The sequence below is a fragment of the Hetaerina americana genome, unplaced genomic scaffold, assembly GCF_022747635.1.
Source record: "Hetaerina americana unplaced genomic scaffold, ioHetAmer1.1.p SCAF_10, whole genome shotgun sequence".
NCBI lineage: Eukaryota > Metazoa > Arthropoda > Insecta > Odonata > Calopterygidae > Hetaerina > Hetaerina americana.
In genome coordinates this window covers 71837593-71854981 of record NW_027286070.1, presented here as the reverse complement: position 1 = coordinate 71854981, position 17389 = coordinate 71837593, and the positions used below count along the sequence as shown (strand labels likewise).

At 40.1% G+C, this 17389-nt stretch overlaps 1 protein-coding gene across 1 annotated transcript in view; it reads left to right on the top strand.

Moving 5' to 3' along the window:
- Positions 1 to 5585: 5585 nt before the first annotated feature.
- The window catches only part of LOC139700361 (xanthine dehydrogenase/oxidase-like), a 55797-nt gene continuing 43993 nt past the window's right edge, over positions 5586 to 17389 (top strand). The window contains exons 1-8 of the mRNA XM_071599000.1: positions 5586 to 5665; positions 6811 to 7064; positions 11893 to 12209; positions 12827 to 12968; positions 14408 to 14575; positions 14842 to 14918; positions 15000 to 15093; positions 16609 to 16721. Of these exons, the coding sequence (XP_071455101.1) occupies positions 5586 to 5665; positions 6811 to 7064; positions 11893 to 12209; positions 12827 to 12968; positions 14408 to 14575; positions 14842 to 14918; positions 15000 to 15093; positions 16609 to 16721 (1245 nt within the window). The remainder of the gene's footprint in view (positions 5666 to 6810; positions 7065 to 11892; positions 12210 to 12826; positions 12969 to 14407; positions 14576 to 14841; positions 14919 to 14999; positions 15094 to 16608; positions 16722 to 17389) is intronic.

The window sequence follows — 17389 nt, the reverse complement described above, 5'->3', positions numbered from 1 at the left end:
AATGGAGTAAAGCACCATGATTTATGGGCAGTTTTAATGCTGTAGTGGATTTTTATCAGGTGAAATAAAAATATTCCTCAAATAAAATATCTGGCAAATATTTTTTCGTCGTTTATTTCGACATTTCGACCAAAATATTTCATCGGCATAAATCTATCGTATCAAATTAAACGCACGATTAAACATTATATTTGATGACACCTAATAGTTCTCGAAAATTTGGTGAGGACCAATTTCCTTTTTTTCCATATTTAATGTTTAATTGAGTCATAAATAGTCAATGGGAAAAGGAAAAAGTCTTTCTAAGTTGTATTTCGCGAAGAATTTCGAGGAGTGCCCCTGAAAAACTTGATTACCAGTAATGCGCTTTTCATAAATTCTCTCCGTCTCGACTCGACTTGCCTTGCCGTTTTTAGGCGGCTTTGTTTATCAGAGGTCGCCTAGTTGGGCTTATGCTCTGTGTCTCAGTATATAATTCCTTTTTCTTTCTGGAGCACCACCAGCATCGTTGTTTTGCCCTTTTTATATTTATTTAATTATTTTCCGTATTATTATTGGAGTTTGACATTATTAGGTCTCTTATATTTATCATAGGGGCCTATTTTATTTATTTTTGTGTATGTCATAGCCCCATTTGGGTTTTCTTTTAACTTATCATAGTATGTTTTACACCTTGTTAGTAGGAGATCTGAGAGTTTTTCTATGCCTGTTTTTTGGCATACATTCTCATTTTCTTCCCAGGGGGGGAGCCAAAAAGCCAGCCTCAGGGTCTTCCTTTCTGTGCTATTTAATTTGTCCATTAGGGATCTACTGAGTAGTCCCATCCACGCAGGGGCTGCGTAGGTCAATGTTGGTCTTATTATTGCCGAGTATATTAGAATTTTTATTTCCTTAGGGGTGGCGTTTTGTCGGATAATCGGTGCCAATTGCGACCTTATTGCGGCCGCTTTATCTCGTATCTGTTTGATATGTATTTTAAAGGTCAGTCTGTCATCGAAGTCCACTCCTAAATATTTGATGCTTTGACTCCATTCAATCGGTTGTTGTCCAATCCTGATACATTCACAAGATGCTTTACGTGATCCTGGGTGGACGAAAAGTATTGCTTTGGGTTTTTGGGTATTTATCTGCAATTTCCATTTTTTATACCACGATATTATCTCGTCCAATGCATCTTGTGCTCTTTCTTTTACTGAGGTCATGTTTTTCCCTTTTACCAGGATTGCGGCATCGTCAGCGTAGAGGGCAGTTATACTTCGCCAGTCATTTCTGTGGGATGATAAAAAAATGTGTTACGTAATCAGTGCACATTCGAGTCCTGTGAGGACTAATGGCCATGGCCACGGAACATACGTTATTATACCGTTGAATTGGTGCAAATACATTGTCACACACCTCAAATTCATGTAAATTTATTTCGTTGCCAATCAGAAGGACGCGTCGAAGTATACTATTTGACTAATTTAATATCAGGTGTGCACGATTTGCAACAATCCCTGCCATCTCTAGAGGATTTATATAACTAGGCAACTTCCAATATTCCTTTCTTAAGTAGTTCTCCTGCCGTGCTTGAGTTGACCCACAAAGAACCAGTTGGGTAAATTAAAATTAATGCTTGATGGTGAATTATTTCTCGATTTGAGCAACACACGCAGTAAATCTATACGATGTGATGGAATTCGCGAGTTAAAAGACCAGTTACAAGGTCCTCAAACCAATAGTCAACGAATAACGATGGCTGAACAATAACTACTAAACATTGCCATGGTGAGAAATTAGTGCCATTCAGCTGATCGGGACCTAATAAAAGTGGCGGAAATGAACATCATATGCAAGTTTCTCTTCGTAGGCGTTCATACGAAACGTGTTATTTGGTTATAATTTTCTCCTATTCATCGCCGCTAGTTTGCCATTTTTAATTTGCAATCGACAGGAATGTTCAGTACACAATGAAATAATCTAATTTTCGAATGAAAATTTGGGATTTCAAATTTGTTCGAGGGGTTGTTTAGAAATGACGATAGAACTGAAAATCCAATTACTTGAATTAGTTTTAGACATAGTCTTTCAGGTTAGGTTAGGTTGTTGATGGACTCAGGCCCCACAATACACTGCCCAGACGAGCATGACAAAAATTTCGTTAAATCCTTTATTAGTATTTAATTTTTTATTTGATTTGATATTTATTAGATTATTTGTTGAATTATTGCTAAATATTTTTTCCTTTCCCCTTCCTTTTTTATCTTTTCCTTTTTCCTTTCCCATATCCTTCCTTATCACTTACACTTCCCACCTAGTACTTGCACCCCCTGCCACTCACCTTTTTGGTGGATCGTGGGGTATTTATACCGATCTCGATTGATCGAACTTCCACTTTTTTACATTGGCAACCTGGCTAATCCGCAACCTGTACATTCATGTCTCAGACTGCTCAGGTGCGAGTGGGGAACGGGGAGTCCGGGTAGTAGTGGTAGTAGTATTCAGGGGAGGCGATCGACAGCTGAGGTCATTTGCGCCATTGGGGATGGACAGGAAAGGATGAAGGGTAGAGAGAAACCCGGCGTCGGTATTAGCCAACTCTTTACGAAAGGCGCCAAGGGGTCCGCAGCTTGACGTCCAATCCGACGGACGGCGTACCCACTCAAAGTGCCCTCCACAAAGCACCTCAATTAGGGATCGAGATACCTCTGAAAAATATTCAACACCGCCGGGATTTGAACCCGCGCCCACAGGGTGGGAAGCCAGTACATTAGCCCCCGCACCATCTCGATCCCCGGGGGGAGTCCGGATGGGCAGTGTTAGGAAAAGGTGTAATGGCAGGGTTGCCCATTATCACCGTTGCTGTTCAACCTGTATGCAGAGGAAATGATCAAAGAGGCATGGGAAGAACTAGAGGTAGGAATGAAAGTGGGCGGGGAATTCGTAAAATCAGTTAGGTTTGCTGATGACCAAGCTTTAGTTTGTCAGTCAGCGAAGGGGTTGCAAGCATTGCTGAGTGAATTGGAAATTCAGTGCGACAGGTATGGGATGAGAATCATTATTAATAAAACAAAGTTAATGTGATTTTCTAGAAAGAAAAAGGCTGAGGTAACAATTAAAATAGGAGGGCAAAAACTAGAGCATTTTACGTATCAAGGAAGTGTTCTAGAACAAAATAATAAAAGCAATAGGGACACAGGACGAATAATTATGCTAGGCAAAGAAGCTTGAAATGTGAGTGTGTATGGAGAAGGTAAAGTGGAGTGAAAGGAAAATAAATGATGAGGTGTGGGCCTGGGGGGGGGGGGAGGAGACGGAATCGTTGGGAGAAATAAAAAATAGACAGGAACGATGGATGCAAAGCATATTGATTGGCAGTGGGATGTTGAAGACTGTGATAGAGAATGTTAGGCAAACGAGGAAGGGGTAGGAATAGGATAGGGATGTTGGATAGTACGAAGGGAGGGAGGAGTACGTATTCTGGGCTTACTCCTTTCTTTATTTTTCCTTTTCGTTTCTAGATTCAATGAAAACCATTTGGTTTTTAAACAGGTTTTGTACCAATCCTTTGTTAAAATAGTTCAATGCCTTTGAGAACAATTTTTTGTGTTTTCTAATGCTAAAAGTAATTAAATTGTTTTATAAATCAGTACCATAATATTCATTCCTCCCTCTACTTCACAGGTGGCCGACCATAATGTGGATCCAGAATGGACACTCCTGTATTACTTGAGGAATAAACGTATCCTTTTTAACGAAGACTGGCGTGTTTCGATTAATTTCCATTGAAGTTTCAGGGGAATGACTAAAATTTGTTCTCTTGAACTGATCTACCCACTATGTGCACCATATTTTCCTTAGCAGCTGGCATCCAGTCCGCCTCTGCGGCACCAAATTGGGCTGCGCCGAGGGTGGCTGCGGTGCATGCACCGTCATGATATCCCGATACGACCACGAGAGCCGAAAATTGTTGTATCCTTTTCTAGTGTAATCATGCTGAACCACTGACTGCTTTACATCTCTGCCCCATAATATTCATACCAATTACGAGGTTACGCTGGAATGTAATGCACACACGCTTTTAGGGCGCAAACAAAAACAAATAGCAAGATTGGGCAAAAGGAACATCAAAGTGCAATTCTTAAGTTTCAAAATTTCACATTTATTTTTCAACATGGTCACCGTATTAAGGCTAACATATTTCTCCCAACTTGTAACAAGTTTTTTCATTCCGTCACCGAAAAACTCTTCCAATTTTTCTCAAATCCATGACTTGATAACTGCCTTCACCCCATCGTCCGAGGTGTAATGATTACCCTCGAGGTGTCTCTTGAGTTGAGGAAGAAAATAAAAATCGCAAGGCACAAGATTTGGGGAATAAGGAGGACTCTCCATATTTCCGCTTTTCGGAATGCACTGGATGAATGAAGCGACCTCAAACCAGCGCATGCATGTTGAGGGGGAACGTTACTTCCACATGCCACCAAGAGTGCTTCTGAAGGTCATTTTGTTTGTCGTCTACAAGCATGCGTGCGTTAGTTTTAAGCCTACCCTCTTACTTAGGTATTTCTCCTCGTTACTGGTTTCAAGGAAAGAGAAAATATCAAGTTAAATTTATGCATTGAAGAGCATTAACTAGAGTAGGTGTAAAAGTTCTTTGGGAGTGTTTTGGACCAAGATAGTCAAAGTAGTTGGGGCAAGAAGAAATACATTAGGTTAACAAGTATTTACTGATGCAAGGAGGGGCAGAGGTTGGTGATTAGGACGTTGAGTAAGGATGTTAAGATAAGGCTTGTTAAACCTTGGTATGGAGCGTGGTTTTGTATGACACGGAGATATGATCGTTGACTCAACACGAAAAGTGTTGATTGGAAGCTTTTCAGATGCGAGTGTAAGCAAGGGTGGAAAAGGTAAAATGGGCGGAAAGGAAAAGAGGCGAGAAAGTGCCAGGTATGGTGAAAGGGAAGGAGATAGAGTTAGTTGTTGGGAGGAATCCAAAGGAGAAAGATGGATGCAGAGAATTTTGATAGCGATGGAATACTGTGATAAAGATGGGAGGGCGTTAGGCAAGCGAGGTAGGGGATAGAATTGTATAGGCATGCTGGCCGAAAAGAAGGGAGAAGTTCGCATTAATGCGGAATCGAAGAACAGCTTACTCGTGCTGTGGTGTGGGGTGTCAGACTTCGTCTAGTTAGGCGAGGCTTGGAAGTGTAGCGTTGCACAGCCTTTGTTTGTCTTAAATCTTTCTTAAACGGTCGACCATCGAAATAAACTTTTATCGCACATTTTCGGATGCACGGCCCTAGGATATGATTACTCCTACATCCCTTGGATTGGCGGTATGAATATTTTAGAGTGGGAATAGATTAACCCATAAAAGAAGCGATTAACTCACGAGTTGTTCTCTGCGGTTCACCGCCGTTAAGGTACCGCATTCGATAAGGACAAGGGTACTGCTGGGCCCTGTTCGCTGGACCAATGTTTGTTTTTTTTAACGGATAACGTAGAAATAGGAAGTATCTCAGTTTTTGAAAGTCAAATTCATAAAAAAATCTCTGTTGATCGAAAAACCAAAAGCTACGGACAGATATGTTGGTAGACGAGGAATGTACGTTCTCAAGGATGCCGGGGAATTTGGTGAAAGTTTGATTTCGAGAACTGGTGTGCGGAAAGGCGAAGAGGATCGGTATGAAGATTTTCTCGGGAAAGAGTTGTCGATCCGTCGCGTCGAGTTTACTTACTGGAGTGACGAATTCACCGACACGGGAGGTAGATGTTGCATTGAAGGACGTGAGGGGGAAAACTACTGCCTTATATCTGGTAAGGAGTGCGATTAGTGGCAGGTCAGTTGCAGAAGGCGCGTTTTGCATGACGGCAAGGTCGTGGAAAAGACGGAGAGTGGGGATTGTCGCGAGAGGAGAGGTTGGGAATTTGGAGCGAGTAGTCACAGAGGTGGACTGGCAAGATCTTCACTTAAGACACTGGTTAATGCGAAGGAAATGGTAGGAGGCTTGTGAGACTCTCATTCTATTACGTAAGGGGAGAACAGGGTGTGCCATTTCGTTAAATTTCTTCGCGGGAAGTGATGGGGGTTGTTGCGGGAATTGAAGAGGAATCTTACAAATGTTTCTCCATTGGGCTAGTTCAGTTATTGCTTGTGAAATAAGAATTTTATTAATCCTTGATCAGCAAAGAAGACATGCAAATATTCATCAATTCAACGTCGTTTAAAATTATTTGTGCATAAATTTTATTTGACAATCATTTAAAAGAGTATCAATAAGTCAATGTATTGCATTCTGGTAACACTAAAGAAAAGTTGTTTTTTTTAAGAGTTCTTTTTCAGTGGAAACGCGAAAGATGTTATGTGTAATTTTAAAAAAAAAACGCATTCGTCAAACCTAAATGCGCTTTTTTATTTTTTTTAAGGAGCGCCGATAATTGCGTAAGCGGGGATTGGGAGTCCATATGTTGATGATGCCTTACGTATGTGGGTAGAGATAAAAAAGTTATAAATAGTCTTACATAATTTAAGGATGTCATGGCCCCTTGTATGTAAGAAATGGAGAGGAGATCTTACTGTGGGCTGGAATTGGACATAGACGAGCGCGGAACTTTGTTTTCAGCGGGTGATATTTGGAAGTGGAATGAAATATTAGACTTAAAGGGTTGGAAACTTAGTTAATATTGGGCAGGAGGCAAAATGGGGACATGCGGGATTGAATGAGAGGTTTCTGTTCAAACTCAATACGCAGCTGCGCCCGGACTCCACCAATCCAGATCCCAAGTTGCCTATCAGTCGTGATGACTCCTTAATATCTGGGACCGCAGTCATTTGTCGGCGAACGCTTGCCTCACGCCGGTCTGCGCGGTGCACGGGCAAGCGGTGACCACGGTGGAGGGCATCGGGAACACCAAGACCGGCCTGCACGCCGTCCAACAGAGGATAGCGGCGGCCCACGGCTCCCAGTGCGGCTTCTGCACGCCGGGGATCGTCATGTCCATGTACTCCCTGCTGAGGGCCTGCTACGTCGAGGGCGGCGGCCGGGCCCCCACCATGAAGGACATGGAAGTCGCTTTTCAAGGTGACTTGAACGACTGGCATCCAGTCGAGGCTTGATCTTCCAATTGAACACCCCAGCTCCAGTTGTGAAGAGAGGAACCTTCCGTTTTTATTTCACTCTTCCCTTTCGCCAGAGCATTTTTTCCAATTAATACTTAGCCTTAAAAATACTGTTCGTCTGTCACTTCAACCTTTTTTTTAATTGTATTTCCAGTCAAAACTCACAATTAAAATGGCTTTTACTGACGAATTGGGACCTAACTGCCAACTTCAAAGCTAAGAATGAGAATTTAATTATCAGTATAAAATTTTAATATTATTTTTATTGAGAGCAGCGTTTACTTATTATATTTGGGCTGTCATATTATTCCCATATGTATAGTTGAGTTTCGACCGTCGTATTTGATATATGCTTCATAATTTAAGTGAAAAGTCTAATAAATGTGTTGCATTACTGTTACACCGAGTGCGCGTATGGTAATAATTTATTTTAAATACATCACCTGAAGATGATGCGCAGCGTCGAAACCATAGTCGTAGGACATTGAAAGTGCGTGGAAGTGTAAAGTTTCTGTTATTTTTTACCCTCGTTAAATATATTTTGTCAAATTTAAAAAAGTAGTAGGTAGAAGTTTTTTCCTTCGCCAAAAATATTATCTCCAAGTTAGTCCATGCACAAATAAGATTTAAGTATAGTCGTATTTCAATAGGGACTTTTACCGTGCAATAAATTTCAGTAAAGGAAAAGAGGTCACCCCCGCCTGGAGAGAATGACGCTAACTACTGGCATAGCAACCTCGACGCATCAACAGAATAATATCTTAATATTTTTCAATACATAATGCAGCGTGCGTTCCTAAAGTAATGCCATTATTTTATTTTCAACTAATTTATTGAACAGATTTGCATAAATACTTAAATTTCTTCATAGTACTGCCCTTGGGTCTCTACACATTTTTTCCAGCGACTCTGCCATGACCGGTATGCGCCCTGGAAGGCGTCTTCGAGGACCTCTCGCAAGGTCTTCCTCACGGCTGATTGGATCTCTTCTATGGACGAAAAACGGGTTCCTTTCAGGGCTGCTATATTCCGAGGGAACAAAACTAAGTCTGCTGGGTTGATGTCAGGACTATAGGGGGGGTTAGGTAGCGTTGGCACCTGGTGTTTGGCCAGGAACTCGCTGACTCGTGGCGCGTTGTGGCAGAACACCTTGGGCACGAGTTCGGTGTACACTTTCCTCATCGCTAAATCTTCAGTAACGATGTGAAACACAGCAGTAGAAGACAAGTTGAGTTCATTGGCAACAATCTTGATACTCAATCGACGTTCATAGTCCATTAATTGTCGAACACGAGCCACATTGTTGTCCATTTTGCTGATTGATGGCCGCCCAGGGCCTTGTTCGTCGTGAACCTCTTCCCGGCCCTCCTTAAAGGCCTTTAACCACCTCGAAACTTGTAAATAGGACAGATCAAAGCCCCCGTAAGCCTCAAGAATCATTTTTTTAGTCTCCTCAAGAGACGCTTTCAGTTTAGCACAAAACGTAGTTTTCGCGTGACGTTGCTCGATCGTCGATTCCATTTTTTTCCTGACACGGTCGGCGCGCAGAGGTTCACAATAATTGACGTCCTGCCGCTTCCACAGCTTGGAGAGCTCTGAGACCCATTTCGTGGCAAACCTTAACGTCTTCTCCACGTATTACGAGTAGTTTGATTCCACTCTGACTGATACGAGCGGTGCGGAAAATTTAATTGCATTACTTTTGGAACGCATCTTTTTGAAGTATTTTTTCTTCCCTGATGACGTTTCCGTGGAATTATATTGCTATATTAATCACACCCGATAAATTGTTCCTCCATGGAATTCCTCAATTCACCTTTTTTAACGGGAATGCAACCTCCGTTGAACAATTCCGAAACATATCCAGGAGACGGCGGGAGATGCCCTGACATTGACAACTGTTAATGGAGTCATCCGCTAAGAGTGCATTACAATGCAAAAATTACAGTGTAAAAATGATTCACCTTGACTGGGATTCAAACCCGGATCCCTCGATGTTCGGCCGAGTGCTCTAGCCAGTTAAGCTATGGTTCAATTTAGTTTTATTCGGTCTAGTATGTTACACTGCTTGTGTTTACATTGTACACATTGTCAGCTAACAGATTATGGTTACAGCATATTTTCTTTCCTTATTATGGTTACACACTTACATAGACATACATTCATATATATTGCATAAAACAATTGTGACCATGAACAATACTGTGGAAGGAAATAATAATGGCAGGGTTCACAAAATATAGAAGGAAATATTTGGATTAGCAGCGGAACATTACATTTGGTTGGAATTATTGATAGCTTTGAAGCACAGTTATTCAGAAAAACAACTTTTTAACCACGGACGAAGTGTGTCCGGTACTGGGGGCAGCCACATCCGTTCCACCAATGCTTGCATGCCTTTAGCGGAATGTTTATTCGCGGTTCTCATCTGTGTGAATTCCACGATTAGGGTGGTCATTATGAAGGATTTGAAGCTCGGAAAGAGCCGAAAGTTCAAGGTGATCAGATTCATGTCGGTAATGGCACCACCACCGAACACGTCCTAGGTTTTATAGATCTTTTTTAGAGCTTCCCATTCTCTGATTTTATCGTTGCATCCAAGGATGAGATGCGCGACGTTGTCTATTCGACCGCATGACGGACAAAGGGGCGAATCGGCAAGCAGAAGGTGGTGCCTCACTTCCCTCGTCATGACTGTGTTCGCGATTGGGTTAAACATTCCACTGTGCCTCATCGTTCGCCCTGTTTTTCCAAGAAATCGTTCTTTTTGGTGTATTTTGTTGCTGCTCGGTAAGCGCTCTGACATACAGGGTCTTGACCCGAATTGCTTCTCCATCTCGCAGGAGAGAAGCGACCTTTTTCGTTTCATCAAATGCCCTCCGGTGGCATACGTCGCGTGCGAGTTCCTGCCACGCGTCCTTGGGGAGTGCCTTGCGCCACGCGTCGTCACCTCCGAGGATGCGCAGGCTAAGCTTCGTATAGACCACCTTCGCCTTTAGAGCTGTATCGGTTAAATTGAGACCACCCTGCTCAAACGGGCCATAGAGCTGGTTCGGGACACTTTCTTTACGTAGCCATTCCAGATCATTTGGTTTGTCACTCTAATAAAGCATGCATTGTATTTAGCGGGTAAGGGCCACAGATGGGCCACATACCATATCCTTGGGAAGACATTCTGGTTGAGGAGGCGGACGCGAGTCACGATCGAGAGGGAAGGGATTGAAAGCTTTCCAGCACTCCATTTTACGTGATGGTCAATAATTCCCCAGTGTCGCTCAGTCGTGGGAGCCAACTCCTTCTCCCACCAGAACCCTAAGATTTTGAGTGAGGGCGCTTCTAACGAACCGATGGGGGTCGACGGCCGGTTGCCCTTCAGGAGCAAAAACATGGATTTCCGGTTGTTGAGGAAGATACCACCCTGCTCATGTAACGTTACTATGTCGTGGGCTAGAGCCATGTGGGACGGGTCGTCTATGAAGAGGGTTATGTCGTCAGCGAATGCGACGCCCTGGCAGACGGCGCCGTGACGGCGTACCCCGATTCCACTGCTCTCCAGTCGTCTGAGGAGGCAAAGGCGAACACCAGCATTGACAGTGGGCAGCCCTGCCGAACGGAGTTCCTGACGGGGATGGGCGGGGCGAGGTGGCAATGTTTATCCTAATTATAGAGTAAGTTCCGTTGTACATCGTTGAGACGGCACGAATGAAGTACTCGGGGAAGGCCATCGTCTTGAGCACAGTGAGAATCCATTCGATCCGGACCTGATCAAATGCTTTCTCAAGATCGATAGCCAGCTATCGAGGCGTCCTCTTAAACTCTGAAATTTTAGGGGCTTTAAAGGAACAAGATGTTGTGACGAAATACCGTACAACATACAATGCCACAGGCATTCGAAGTCGTGCACGACGCGCCACAGTCCACGAGGTTAAAGCCGACTCTTAAACACTTATGGTGTTTTACCTTTGACAAATTCCAAGAAACTGCGTGAGATGCCAGTTGGCTTAAACTCTTGAACTGTGGCGCATCGCGCACGACTACGAACGCGTGAGACATTGTACGTGTATGTGCGGTATTTCGTCACAACATCTTGTTCCTTTAACGTACCCAAAATTTCGAAGTGCAAGAGGACGCCTCGGTAGCTCAACTGGCTAAAGCACTCGGCTGAACATAATGGGATCCGGGTGGGATGGTCGAAGGTCATCACTGCCTTGGTGGGGGGAGGTGCGGTTGGTGCAGAAAGATATTAGAGTCTTTTAGGGATTTAATGAGGGGGGAACGGGAGAGGTATATTGTTTCATTGACCACCTCAACACTGTCTGACTCCTGGGGAGTGTATAGTATGAAAGAGGAATTGATAGGGTAGTTGGGGGGGGGGGGGAACAATTTCTCATTTCATGTGCCACCAGTCGCTTCCTAACAAGATCTGGCAACCGAAAAAATCATCTGGATTGGGTGAAGAGCAGAGGGTGCCCAAAGTCACCCGGCATCGAACCCGGACTCCTCTCCTCTGCCATTAGTGTTGTACCCTTATCACTAGACTACATCCTCTCACGCAGTGGAATGATACTTTAAAAATGTAATAACGATCTCAATAGTTTCAGCCTCAACTTTGTGGAAGTTCATTTTAATAAATGAAAAAGAAAAACTGTTCCAATCCACCACTTTATTTCAGGTACGACTGTGGAGTCGTACCTGAAATAAAGTGGTGGATTGGAACAAAGTTTTTCTTTTTCATTTATGTAATAACGAGTTTAAATGTCGAGCCCCTCCCTCGTTCTCGCTTTCCCCAGGGAACTTGTGCAGGTGCACTGGCTACCGCCCCATCATCGAGGGCTTCCGCACCCTGACGGAGGAGTGGGAGCGGTGCGGGTCGCGACTCTCGGCCGTCAACGGCACCTCGACCACCAACGGGTGCTGCAAAGGACTCGCTAACGGTTGCTCCAAGGGAGACCCCAACGGGTGGTGCTGCAAGGCAAACGGCGATGGTGGGTGCTGCAGTAGTAGCGGGGAGCTGTTGGCGCCGGGGGACGTGGAGATCCTGTTCGACACTTCCAAGTTCAAACCCTACGACAGCTCACAAGAGCCCATATTCCCCCCCGAGTTGAAGGTATGAGGTGGATGGGTGGTTCTTGTTTCCACGACTTACAATTTGAATGCAGTTTCAATAATTGAGCATCATTGACATCCGTCTATTTATTCCCCGAAACTATCCACGCACACATGACTCATCTGCATAGCTCATGACCCCCATATATCTTACTCATGAGATCAATCAAGTAATCTCAATCATTGTCAATCTTTGAACTGGCTTGATGTGATTCTCCACTCAGTTCTTCGAACTGACATTTTTCTCTTTGCTTACCTAATTTTTCTTTATATGTATATATGCCTTCATTTGAGTTTTTTCAAAATCTAACAGAGCCTTTTATTGCAGTCCTCCCCATTCTCTTTTAATTTTTCAATTTTCTGTCTCATATATTTATGAAACCATTAAGTTTTAAAAACTTGAGTCTTGAATGACTTCGGTTTTTAATATTAATACTTGAATGGGGCTAAAGTTTAAAGTCGATTATAAGACAAGGTTTAGCATATTAGTGACCAACATCATTATGTGGAATATGAATCAATAAAATTAACATTCCCTGATTCCTCAAAATTAATAAAATATAAAAGAAATACTTTGTGCTTATTATATTAATATGTAGTACTGTTGTTATTTGGCAGATATCTCCAGAACTGGACCATCAATTTTTAACAGTCAAGGGTCCCAGAGTCACTTGGTATCGGCCTACAACTTTGGAACAATTGTTACTGCTTAAACACAAACATCCTCAAGCAAGAATTGTGGTTGGAAACACTGAAATAGGTAATATTGATTAAAAGTTGTTTTGATTTGCGTTTGGGTGTGAAATGATTTTGAGACCTTTGGTTGTAAACTTATTAATAAGGTACATTTAACTCTTTTCATTTCACTTTGTTTCTCATTTCATTAAAAACAAATTTCCTTGTTCTAAGAAGCAGCAGTAATTGACCAGCAGCTATGAATTATTTCTTCCTCTGGAATGAGGAAAAGAAATGAGGTACATGTATCATCTTAGCTTATAAATAAACCTATTGCTGTGAGTCCTTTTTTCCTTCAGTTTGTTGAGGAGGGCTACATGGTAGCTGAAATACACGTATACTACACAGACTCTGGTCTTTTCCTGTATTTTGTTAACTTTGCTCAATTCAAGTCATATCCTCCCAGCAGTGAGGCCCTTTTTGAGTGTGTAAAAGATTATTCTCCTGAGTGCTTGTAAGTGTGTCAGCTCTGTTTGTCCCTGTTTGTGCGGAATGTATTCCCGTAGACAGTCAGGGGTAGTATATGTATATCTGATCTAAACCCAGGTATCCTTAACGGAGTCCCTTTAACCCTGTCAATGATGCTAATTGGGTTAAGTGTTTGGGTCTGTAGTTGGCCACTGGCAAGGAAGTAACATTCCCGTACTGTAGAAGGGTGTTCTGGTTGAGAGGTTGTGGTTGGTCACTGCCATGAAATGACTTTCGCCACAAACCTTCACAATGAAAATTTCGTTTTCATTGCAGGACAAGTGGTTCTAACTTATTACAATGATAGGAGTTTTCATTTTATTTTATTTATCTTAGCTTTTGCTAAAAATTGGGTCATTCTCTTATACAACTTCAACAAGGTGCTATTTTATTATGATCATTATTAACTCTTCAGTGATGGTTTTGGGGAAGAAGGCTTGATACCACATTGATGCATTTTCTTGTCTATCTTTTTCTTGTTGATCATCTCCTAATTTGATTTCCTTCATATTTCCATTCAGCATCGTTAAAGAAATCACATTGTGGTTTGAAAACCAACTCAAACCTTATCTTTAAATTTATGGTATTAATGAAGGATAAAACAATAAGAACATTTGCAATAACACGATATGATTAGTCAATCTGCTGCATTAACTATCACATCTCTATTGTCCAAACCTATGAGGTAATAGAAACCCCAGCATTCTGTTTAAAAATATTTCGGCATTTAATGAGTAATTTTTGATTTCATTGTGAATAAAATTTAATCCGATGGCCATTACTGCAACTGGTGGGGATAAAAATAGCATAGATTCAATGCACTGGACTCTTATGCAACATGTGATAATTAAATAAATGCCTGAATTCATGCTAGCCCCACATAACCCTAACCCTAGTTGAAGCCCTGATGAAGCACTGGAATGTGTTGACAAATGATGCTCTGTGACATAACGACTTTGTATTAACAACTTGGAATATTTTGTTTATATTTTTTAGGTGTCGAGGTGAAATTCAAGAATTGTTTATACCCTGTGCTCATCCACCCGACCAAAGTAAAGGAACTAAGAGCTATACAGCATACTGCCACAGGGATAAGATTTGGATCATCAGTAACTTTGAATGAAATTGATTCTACGTTGAAAATGGTGATGGAAGAATTACCAGGTAAATAATATTGGAATTGCATTGGATTTATATGCTGTGATATGCATTGCCTCCATTTCTGTTCTGTGGATGTATTTTAATTATTTTCTTAATAAGTTCGCTATAATACCAAAAAACATAGCAATTCATGGAAAAAATTATTAATCTTTATTTTCTGTCATATTTATTTTTCACACATTAATGCACGACTGTAAAATATTTCTATGTTTAATTACTAATAATGTGAGCATATGAAAGCCAAAAATAATAAACATTCCTTCTTCCAGAGCATAAGACAAGAATTTTCAAAGCAATTGTGGATATGCTTCACTGGTTTGCTGGGAAACAAATAAGGAATGTTGCAGTCAGTATACTTCCATGTTTCTTAATGCATGCATGTTTAATGAAAATACTGTTTAAAAAGATTAAGTATCTGTCGTTCTAGGCTGTGGGCGGTAACATTATGACAGGAAGCCCTATCTCAGATCTTAACCCCATATTCATGGCTGCGAATTGTGAAATCCAGCTTGTTAGCAAAGGTAGGTCTTGCTTTTGGTTTCATCACTTTTCTTTCATGTAGTTTAAGATTATATATATATATATATATATATATATATATATATATATATATATATATATATATATAAGAAGAACCCTCACATGTAATTTCTTGATATTTCGACGGAGACACTCTGTCTTCATCTGAAGATATAGAAGTAATGACTTCAACATTACTTCTTTATCTTCAGATGAAGACGGAGTGTTTCCGTCGAAATATCAAGAAATAACGTGAGAGTGTTCTTCTTTTTTTGTGTTTCTATATTGTGTGCTATTGTGTATTGTACTATTCGGCACTTCCGTGTTACGTCTACGAAAGCATATATATATATATATATATATATATATATATATATATATATATATATATATATATATATATATATATATATATATATATATATATATATATATATATATATATATATGTATATATATATATATATATATATAATGTATAACACTTAGCACTGGTGGACACAGACAAAAACACAGAAACACACAAAAAAAGAGACTCACTATTTTTCGAATTTTCGGTGGTCGTTGCCACCTTTATCAAGGAGGAGAGGGACAGAACTCTGAGTTCTGTCCCTCTCCTCCTTGATAAAGGTGGCAACGACCACCGAAAATTCGAAAAATAGTGAGTCTCTTTTTTTGTGTGTTTCTGTGTTTTTGTCTGTGTCCACCAGTGCTAAGTGTTATACATTATTATTCACGTCCGTGAGTCTTTCAAAAAGTGTTATATATATATATATATATATATATATATATATACATACATATATATATATACATACATATATATATATACATACATATATATATATACATACATATATATATATATATATATATATATATATACATACATATATATATATATATATACAGACATATATATATATATATATATATATATATATATATATATATATATATATATATATTATAATCACTCCAAATTTAAGGATCTTAAATAAAGAGTTCAATGTTTTCTCAATTTTTTAAAGATAGTGTCTTTTGTCATACCCAAAGTTAAATGGAGACCTCATAAGTTAAAAATATTTTTTGTGTCATTTGCTGATTTTTTCACTGTTAATTGACCTTAAAATATTGCTTCATTATAACTAATTAAGGTTATATATGCTCAATAAAAGAAAATTTAATAATTTATTTTATTAAACTATAGTTTTGCTTTAAAAATGTTTGAAAAATGAACAATTCTATTTTTCAAAGGTATGTCAGAGAGGCCATATGATTATTATTTGAGGAGCTATTAAATTAGGGTAAATGTATTGAGATGTATACTCCATAGTAAAACTCCAAAAAGTAGAGTATTCATGAGTGATGCATACATAGCTGTATTTTAACAGCAGAAATAAAATCATAAAAATACTATCTGCTTTCTGAAATTAATGAATTTTTAAAAACTATGGTTACCACATGAATTTTGATAACACTGCTGATGAAAAATATTTTTTCCCTGTGCATATAAGATGGTAGGCCAAGGACAGTCATTATGGATGGATCTTTCTTCACCGGATATCGCAAAAATATTGTGAAACCTGATGAAGTCATGCTCTCTATCATGATACCTTATTCACATGAGGTAAGTGAAAAATTAAAATAACAGAAAATGAACTTGAAATCTGTACCTTGCAGACTTTTTAAACATCTTGTTTTGTGAATAGAAACTCTCAGAAATTTTGCACATGAATGAAAATTGAGTGGAAAATGTTGCCTTGGTAAATGGGAATATCTGGGGATTCGTGAATGGGCATTATTAAATAGATAAAGAACGTACTACGGCCGAGTGCATGGAAAGAAAGTAAAACCCAAAGCCGTACACTTAAGGGCACTTATAGGTGGAATATAGAAGGGGGTTCTCTGAAGAGGCCTGCTTAGCAGGCGAAACACCTGGTGTCAAAAAAAACCACCCCCTTCTATATTCCACCTATAAGTGCCCTTAAGTGTACGGCTTTGGGTTTTACTTTCTTTCCAATGGGCATTATATTGAGCAGCAAATATTTCATCATGGTTGTCATTTCATTTTTGTGGACACATATTGCCATTATAAGTATGAATGAAAGTGAAAAAGAGTGACAGTTGATTTTTTTATAAAAAATACAAACGCATGCCTCTGGTATAGTCATTGTTGTCAATTTTCCAAGGTTGTGAATGATAAATAGTTTTGATGCATTACTGCCCAGTTTTGAGTAGATCATAATTTACACTCTAATTTCATGCAAACCATGCCTCAAACCTTATAGATATCAG